The sequence below is a fragment of the Rhinichthys klamathensis genome, unplaced genomic scaffold (genome assembly GCF_029890125.1).
Source record: "Rhinichthys klamathensis goyatoka isolate OS25496 unplaced genomic scaffold, OSU_Roscu_1.1 h1tg000637l_1, whole genome shotgun sequence".
Classification (NCBI taxonomy): Eukaryota; Metazoa; Chordata; class Actinopteri; order Cypriniformes; family Leuciscidae; genus Rhinichthys; species Rhinichthys klamathensis.
Window position 1 is genome coordinate 415,001 of NW_026607083.1, and position 10,000 is coordinate 425,000.

A 10,000-nucleotide genomic window follows, 5' to 3' on the forward strand; every position below is an offset into this window, starting at 1 on the left:
ATTAAGGATCATTTCTCTTTCTCCCAGTATTTCTTGTTTTTTCAACATTTTCTGTTTCCTCATTAAGACCCACCACCAAAAAATAAATAAATAGATAAATATTTTTACGTAATTATTTTTACATCTCCCAAATGAAAATTCACACATATTTATGTCATGCACATTAAGGTTATATCAAGGGAGGAATATGAAAAAAATCAACTAAAATATATATTTCTTTTTATTATATATTCTGTTATTTATATATAATATTTATATATTATTATATATATATAATTATTTATGTAATTTCATTTGTTCAGAATGTGCTTTGGAAACTAACGCTGATTATTATTATTTGAAACTGAGGATACTTGCCTTCTCCACAATTTTGTTAATGCTTTAAGCGCTGCAACTCTCAATATGAGAGAGAGAGAGAGAGAGAGAGAGAGAGAGAGAGAGAGAGAGAGAGAGAGAGAGAGAGAGAGAGAGAGAGAGAGAGAGAGAGAGAGAGAGAGAGAGAGAGAGAGAGAGAGATTTGATTTTGAAAAAAAATTTATTTACAAAATCACCTCACAATTAACTTACAACAGAAAAATTAAAAACACAATACTAAATCATCATCGACAATTTTACACAAAACATCACAAACACACCATTTCAAAACAAAAGTATCAAGATCACACATAGCTCTGTAAAATCTGAAATCTATCAAAATTCTTGCTCTAATTAGAGACTTAAAAACAATAATAACATCATCATTGCTTTTTTGTTCTATTTTGCTTTTTCTACTCATATAAATCGCCATTTTCGCTTGCCCAAGAATAAAATTCAACAACTGAAACGTAACACGCTTTGTCTGTGTATATTTAAAACCAAAAATAAAAGTTTCATGACAACAATGCTCGTTAAACTTATTGCACAACTCTTTCACCATTACAAGCAATTTTTTTAGTCTGATGCATTGCATAAATGCATGAAACACAGTCTCTTTTTGAGAACAAAAAGGGCAACCTGAGTCATTCTTTGAATCCAAAATTGAAACAAAAGAATTCACCGCAATTGCCCCATGCAGGATTCTCCACTGCAAGTCCCCTGTTCTTTTCGATAATGGTGGCTTGTACAAAACTCTCCATTCGGGTCTTACCTCATCACCTATTTTTAAGACCGAACGCCAAGGAGTATCAACTCTCTTATCAAGTGTCTTTTTGTTGAGAAAGAGCACACACATTCTATACAACTCTTTCCGCCCACATGAGAAAAAATCAACAGATGAGAACCTATTTTGTTGAAAGAAACACCCAGAATATTCTTCAACATTTGGTTGAATCAACAAACAAGGAAAAAGATCTTCACTGTCAGTGACACAAGTCCCTGAAAAGAAATCCTCTAACATCATTGTTTCTTCATCCGTAAAGCATTCTTTTAACTTATTCACAAATCGAGTTACTGAACGAACAGATCTGATTCCCAATTTTACAGTGGCAGCTTCTACATTCTTAAAATGAGGTCCAGTTAAACCCATTAAATGTTTTAAAACAAAAATTCCTGAGTTTTGTAAAGTCTTATTAAATCCTGGTAAAAAATTGGATGCAGACAGATCCAGTCTTGCATTACAAATCAAGGGTTCATTAAGCAACCAGTAAATGGAATGAAAATTTTCAGTCCTTTGAATATGAAAAAAACTCCAGATCTTGAAAAGCTGCTGATAAAATGATGACAATTTCGAAAGATCCAAGCACTTCGGGTCCATTAAAAAAAGAGATTTATCCATTCCAAGGTTTCCAACAGTCCTTAATAAAACACCACTGATCGCCCTCCAACTGACATTCATCGGTCCATCAAGAAGTCTTTGAAGAAAATGCAGCCGAAAAGCTGCAATCCTGCTCTGGAGATGTACCAATCCTTGGCCCCCCTCTTCTTTGGGCAAAAATAAAATACTCTGCGGAACCCAATGAAGCTTGTCCCAAAAAAAATCAACAAAAACCGCTTGAATTTCAGCCATCAATTTTGATGGAGGATCAATACAAACCAATCTGTGCCATAAAAGTGAAGCAACCAAATTATTTACAATAAGTGTTCTTCCCCTATAAGACAAGTTGGGTAGAATCCACTTCCATTTGTCTAGACGACCTTTCACTTTTTGTAATAACCCATCCCAATTTTTTTGAATGACATTATCATCTCCTAAAAAAACTCCAAGATATTTCAAACCCCACCTATTCCAACACAGACCTTCAGGAAGAATTGGTTTCTTATCATTCCAGTCCCCCAGTAGAAATGCCTCACTTTTTTTCCAATTTACTTTTGCTGAGGACCATTTTCCAAAGTCTTCAATCAATGTAAATAAAACATGAATATCACTTTGTTTATTAATCATTATTATTAGGTCGTCAGCATAAGCTGATATACAGAACTTAACATCACACAATGGTACCCTTAAACCATCTAAATTCTTCCTGATTGTTTGTAGAAGTGGTTCAATAGCAAGAGAATATAGCATTCCAGATAATGAACAACCTTGTCTAATACCTCTACTGACCTCGAATGGAGCACATAAGCCACCATTAAACTTAATTACACTCTCAATGTCACCATAAAGAATTTTAATCATGTTTGAAAACTTCTCATTAAAACCAAAAGCCTTTAAAACGTCCCATAAATAAGCATGCTCAACCCGGTCGAAAGCTTTCTCTTGGTCTAAAGACAACAAACCACAATTGATATTAAATAATTTGGAAACCTGTATAATATCTCTAATTAAAGAAATATTGTCAAAGATTGACCTGTTTGGTATACAGTAAGATTGATCTAGATGAATCACCTGTCCCATTACTTTAGTCAATCTATTAGCTAAAGTTTTAGACAGTAACTTATAATCACTGCACAGAAGTGATACCGGCCTCCAGTTCTTGATTTCAGTAAGATCTCCTTTTTTCGGAAGGAGAGTGACCACTGCCCTTCGGCAGCTCAAAGGCAGCCGACCCTTTAGCAAGCTGTCATTGAACACCTCTAGCATGTCAACTCCCAACTCCGACCAGAAAGCTTTGAAGAAGTCCACTGGAAGCCCATCTACTCCCGGAGCTTTCCCAGACTCCATATCATGAAGTGCTTTATACAGCTCTCCCAGAGTTAGGCCACATTCCAGTTCTTCATTGGACTCTTCTGATATCTTAGGTAGATCCTCCAAGAAAGGGCATTTTCCCTCCTTTTCCGGCTCAAGTTCACTTCTGTACAGGGACTGATAGAACTGTCTTGTTATCTCACGCATCTGTCTGGGATTGGATAACAAAATACCATCCTCAGAACGCAGAGCATGAATTAAACGTTTCTGCCCATTTTTTTTTTCATGACCAAAGAAATATTTGGAAGGCGCATCCATTTGATCAATATTTAGAAAATGAGCACGAACTAATGCTCCTTGTGCTTTATGTTCTAATAGCTCTTTAAGTTCAGTTTTTTTCTTTAAAAAGGTTTCCATAAAATTACTATCACTTGAGGTCTGAGACAACTTTTGTAAATCCATCAAATCTTTTTCAAGCATTATTAAAGAACGATTCAATTCTTTTGTGACATTTTGAGTATATTGTTGTGTGAATTGTTTTATTTGCACCTTGCCATAATCCCACCATTGTTGTATAGATTTAAAAGAAGATTTATCTTCTTTAAAAACCTTCCAAAAAAATTTAAATGATTCAGTAAATAATTTATCATTTAAAAGACTTGTATTAAAATGCCAATATGCACTCTTAGATTTCACTGAATTTAAAATAAATTTACAACTGACCATTTGATGATCAGTAAAAGACAAAGGTGTGATAAAACATTTGTTAAACACATTCAAATGATGTTTAAAAATATAAAATCTATCTAACCTAGCCAATGATATATGATTATCGCGTACATGAGCCCATGTATATTGCTTTTCATTATCATTCATAGTTCTCCAAATGTCACATAAATCAAATTTCTCAATCAAATGAATTAAACGTTTGCGCGAAGCCATATGAGGTTCAACATGATTACGGTCTATATCAAGTTCAGTGCAATTAAAATCACCACCCACAAATAGAAAATCTTCAGTACAGCAGTTTTCAAGCGTTGAACAAAGAGTATCTAAAAACAGTAACCTTTCTATAGGTGCTGTTGGAGTATAAACACAAATAAAAACAAATACAAAAGTTTCATAAATAGCTCTGACTTTTAACAATCTACCTTTCATAATTTCATCTACATCATACGAGATCGGTTTAAAATTTTTACTAAATAGAATAGCAACTCCACCACTCACATTTGAATAATGACTTAATACAGATATACCATTAAATTCCTTCATCCAGTCAACCACATTATCTATACTACTATGAGTTTCTTGTAAAAAAGCTATATCTATGTTTTTCTGTACCATTTCTTCAAAAATCTGTGCTCTTTTTTTAGGATTCCTTGCCCCATTAACATTCATAGACGCAATATGTACTTCACTCATAATGAAGAAAAAGAAAAAGAACAACCTCAATTTACCACAAAAAAAGAAATTATTTTTCTTCATCTTAAACCGCATCATTTTCAAGGGTGCTGTTTATGTTTCTCACAATTTTCTTCAACCTATATACTTCTTTGTTGGTAAAGGAATCACTAGCCATCCCACTTTTTGCTTGATCAGCAAATTGTTTCAAGTCAGGAAAAAATTCTTTTATTTTTACACCCCTTTTATTTTTTGTTGCCCTGAGGAACAATTTTATGTCCTCAAGACCATAACTTCGATCAGTAACGTTAGTTTCACCTTGTGAAAAACTCATACTGCATTCTGACGAGTCACTGTCACTTTCCGTATCTTGCATTTCCTCATTTTGTAGACCAACGGTCTTACTTACTTTAGCGTCTAACAACTTATTTTCCATTTTTCTTTTTTGGGGAGTCTTGAAAAAAAATTGCTCTTGTTCCGAAAGTAACTGTGCACCTTCACAAGCTACCCTAATCTCATCATCATTTGCACCTTCCTCTTTACCTTCTGAAGAGGAAGCCACCGTGTCTAAGACGCTTGAATCATTTACTGTAGTAGGTAGAACATTAGGATTACTATTCCCTTGCTCAATCTGAGAAGGAACTGGTTCAGCCTCAAATTCTAACGTGCGATCTACAACATTATTATTTTCCAAAGCCAAGCCTATTACCTGCGCTTCCGCCTCAGACTCCTTTCCATCCTTTTCTTCAAGTTCAACTGTTCCATTTTTTCCCCCTTTTTCTCCCTCAGTATTTTTGTTGGGACAATTCCGAATTAAATGCCCTGTATTACCACATCCAAAGCATTTGACTTTTCCAGTCGTGACGTAAATAGCATAGTTAAAATCGTCACTTCGAAAATTCAGTGTAAGATCTAAATCTGCATCGTCCGGAATAACCATGTACACAAACCGCCTAAAAGAAACAATATGTTTCAATAAAGGCGAGTCGCTACTAATCGGAATCTTTTTTATTGCAGACACCAACTTTCCGTAACGTGTCAAAGCCTCCGTTAGAAAACCATCACTGACAAAAGGTGGCACATTAGATAATATAACCTTTTTCGCTGGTAAGGAAAGAGGGAGAATTGAAATGAATTCACCATCAATGACAATTCCTCGTTCAACCAACTCATTTGCTTTGTCCACACTATCCAGAAAAACCACTGTTGCATTGTTCATTCGGGAAGCGGACAAAACGCTCGCGTGACCCACCACTTCCCCAATGGCCAAGCAACATTCTTCAACGCTCACCGCCGACGCCACCTTAATCGCATGGCGTCTCGTGAGTGAACTCAAACCCTGCGTTTGACGGGCCGACATGCCTCCAAAAAACGGATCACACACGGCCCTCAAACTAGACTAACAAAAACCTAATAACAACCAACCATCAAAAACAAAAACAAAAACAACAAAACTAATAAAATAAAGAAAAATAAGCAGAAAAAGAAGAGAGAGAAAAAAGAAAACTTCACTCACATCAGTCTGCACCACGCTCACACCGCTCCGCACACACTCACTCACCAATCGCACCGGAAGTGAGAGAGAGAGAGAGAGAGAGAGAGAGAGAGAGAGAGAGAGAGAGAGAGAGAGAGAGAGAGAGAGAGGAGAGAGAGAGAGAGAGAGAGAGGTAAAACTGAAAACACGTGCACACGTAACATCCAGACAAGGACCAGAGGAAACACTGGGCTGAAACCAGGAACAGGTGTGGGTAATGAGTTGCTATGGCAACTGTGTAAACAAACAAGGATAACTATGGGAACAAGGCAAACACAGGAACAATGAGAACAGAAATGCATGTCAAAACAAGAGCACTTAAACACCAGACGGGAAGACGAGATCTTGCATCTTTATTATATTTGGTTTCTTAGAGATTTGTTAAAGAACAGCATGTGTTTTTAGGAGAGAGAGGAGGACCTGAAACGCAGGATGAGGATTAGATCCGCCCGACCGCGTGTCGCCGCCCATGTGACGGCAGACCTCGATCCCACTGAACAGCTTCCAGTCCCGAGCAGAACCGAACGACCCGAGTGTGAGGAGCGAAGACCTCCTGCTTCGCCAGAACTGGAGCACGACTCCAGCTTCCAGCAGGCCGAGGACAGAGACCAGGCTTTCTAGGGATGATTCCTGATGGACTTTCTTAAGTTGCACACGCACTTTCTACATGTCATTGTCATTAATTATAAATGATTAATTATTTTAAAAAGTTAAATTTTATCACAGGGTATGGCTCAGATCACATTCTGACCTTGGGTTTCACATTATTATATAGAAATGGAAATATGTGCCTAATTAGTATAAGCAGGTTGATAATGTTAAGAATTGGGTATGATGTATAATATGTGTATGAGTGAGTTGCCAATGAGATACTGAATTTTGAATCTTAAGAATATTATTCTTGTAGTATTTACAACTATATTCTGTAGTTCAGGGTTGGTAAGATTTGTCTTCTGCTCACCAAGGCTGCATTTGTTTAACCAAAAATACAGTAAAAACAGTGAAATATTATTACAATGTTTTCTATGTGAATATATAGTGAAGTGTAATTTATTTCTGCGATCAAAGCTGAATTTTCAGCATCATTACTCCAGTCTTCAGTGTCACATGATCCTTCAGAAATCACTCTAATATGATGATTTAATGATCAAGAAACATTTATGATTATTAGCAATGTTTAAAACAGTTCATATTTTTGTGGGAAAATACTTTTCATGATTCTATGATGAATAGAAAGTTCAAAAGAACAGCATTTATTTAAAATAACAAAAAATTGTAACATTATAAATGTATTTACTGTCACTTTTGAATAATTTAATGCATCCTTGCTGAATGAAAATATTAATTTCTTTTTTTTTAAATGTACAGTTTATCGAAACTATTTTTATATGCAGTCAGATATTAGAATAATCTTCTATAATCAAAATATTCTTTTAAACACTTGTAATTGCATACCTGCACTGAAGGGAAAAGGCCGTCCACAAGATGGCGCTAGCCGGCATATTTAGTCAGAGAAACGGAATAGTTCTCTGTGTGAACAGAGGAGTCTGAGGTGACTCTCTGATGTTCCCGTGCATGTTAGTCTCTCACTCTTGGTAATGATTATGGTGTAACTATAGGACTCCTGCAATTAGCTAATTATATAAAACTAGATACCTTTAAAAACGTGTTGTCATCTCTTGAGTGTGTGTGTGTGTGTGTGTGTGTGTGTTCATGTTTATATTACATTGTGGGGACCAAATGACCCCACAAGTAGCCTATAGTAAAACCTGAAATCACCTACATTGTGGGGCCCAGCCAGCGGTCCCCCATGAGGAAAACAGCGTATAAATCATACTAAGTAATGTTTTTTGAAAATGTAAAAATGCAGAAAGTTTTGTGTGATGGGTAGGTTTAGGGATAGGGGCAGTGTGTGTGTGTGATGGGTAGGTTTAGGGATAGGGGCAGTGTAGGGACAGAATATACAGTTTGTACAGTATAAAAAACCATTACGCCTATGGAGAGTCCCTACAAAGATGTGTGCGCCTGTTAGTGTGTGTGTGTGTGTGTGTGTGTGTGTGTGTGTGTGAGCATGTGTGTGTGTGTGTGTGAGCATGTGTGTGTGTGTGAGCATGTGTGTGTGTGAGCGTGGGTCCGGTTCTCCTGTTGTTGGTCTGTCGGGATGAGCTCACACTGCCGGGTCGAGTGTGTGTGTGTGTGTGTGTGTGTGTGAGCATGTGTGTGTGTGAGCATGTGTGTGTGTGTGTGTGTGTGTGTGTGTGTGTGAGAGAATGTGTGTGTGTGTGTGTGTGTGTAAGAGAGAGCGGTTGTGAGAGAGGTGTGTGTGTGCTGAGGTGAGCGTGTGTGTGTGTGTGTGTGTGTGTGTGTAAGAGAGAGAGAGGTGTGAGAGAGGTGTGTGTGTGCTGAGGTGAGCGTGTGTGTGTGTGCGTGTGTGTGTGTGTGTGTGTGTGTGTGTGTGTGTGTGTGTGTGTGTGTGTGTGTGTGTGTGTGTGTGTGTGTGTGTGTGTGTGTGTGCGAGTGTGTGTGAGAGAGAGGTGAGTGTGTGTGTGTGTGTGTGTGTGTGTGTGTGTGTGTGTGTGTGTGTGTGTGTGTGAGAGAGAGAGAGAGAGAGAGAGAGAGAGAGAGAGAGAGAGAGAGAGAGGAGTGTGTGTAAGAGAGAGAGGTGTGTGTGTGTATGTGAGAGAGAGAGAGAGAGAGAGAGAGAGAGAGAGGTGTGTGTGTGTGTGTGTGTGTGTGTGTGTGTGTGTGTGTGTGTGTGTGAGAGAGAGAGAGAGAGAGAGAGAGAGAGAGAGAGAGAGAGAGAGAGAGAGGTGTGTGTGTGTGCTGTTACAGCTGCCAGTGATTTGTCAGACTGCTCTGACATTTCGACAGTTCCACCTGTTACATTTAAACGCCCCTTTATCAAAGTAGTCATTTTGCACGTTCAAATGGACTCGTCAGACAGCGCTTTTATGACACTGTGTGAAAATGAGCGTCACGAGAGTCAAACACTAAAATACATCCAGCGCCGCAAACTAGATTTCATCTGACTTTACCCAAATAAAAGCATAGAAGAGTTTTCAAACCTAAGTTTGCTGCTGTGTGTGTGTGTGTGTTTCAAAGCCATTCAGCTGTTCGGCAGAACCAATGACCTCTGAAGACCATAAATGTGTGTTTGTGTGTGTGTGTGAGTGTGTGTGTGAGTGAGTGAGTGTGTTTGACAGGTGGATTGTGTTGATGGCTCTCCAAAATCTCTGTATAATACACTATTCCCTCAGTGTAAGTCACAACTTGAAGAGAAGAAGAACCAATAAGACCATTAACTTACAGGAATATTCTGGGTTCAATATCAGCAGCACTTGTGCTATAATGTTAATTATCACAACATTTACATTTAATCATTTAGCAGACGCTTTTATCCAAATGAGGAGAGCAATAAAAGCAATTAAACTAACAATAGGACAACAATAAGTTTAGTCTAATGCAGTATATGTAATTCTTTTAATTTTTTTAAATAGATTTAGAACAGAAAAAAAAATAAAAGAAAGTGTTAGCATTAACGGATCAAGTGTTGCTGAAAAAGATGCGTCTTCAGCTGTTTCAAACTCAGCAGCTCGGGTTGAGTTAGGTAATAATAGAAATAATAATAATTGAAACTGTCCTCCTTTTTTGTTAATGGTGCTTAAAATTGTAGTGAATGGGGCCCACTTCAACAGTATAAAGCCACAAAACATAAATGATATGTGTGTTAACATGATTTTAGTGTAAAATACAATTTCTGTGTTGAGTTATTCCCAATTTTACAATTTTGTTGCCATGAAAACTGAAAAATGATGAGACCAACTTTACAGCTCAAATAATGCAGATCTTTCATCAGAAGAACAAATGTAGGTGCTTTTATGAATCAATTTCTGCTTTTGAATTCTCAAAATTGGCCCGTTTTACTTCCATTGTAAGTGTCTCAATGTAAACTTTGATTTTTGCTTTTTATTTGGTGCAATTTTTGGTGGTAATCAACTTTATGCCACATATGCTGTCAATTG

General features: G+C 37.2%; 1 protein-coding gene across 1 annotated transcript in view; it reads left to right on the forward strand.

Annotated features, from left to right (window-relative positions):
- stmnd1 (stathmin domain containing 1) overlaps positions 1 to 6,599 on the forward strand; it is a 14,589-nt gene extending 7,990 nt beyond the window's left edge. The window contains exon 5 of the mRNA XM_056241353.1: positions 6,384 to 6,599. Within this exon, the coding sequence (XP_056097328.1) occupies positions 6,384 to 6,599 (216 nt within the window). The remainder of the gene's footprint in view (positions 1 to 6,383) is intronic.
- Positions 6,600 to 10,000: the final 3,401 nt, after the last annotated feature.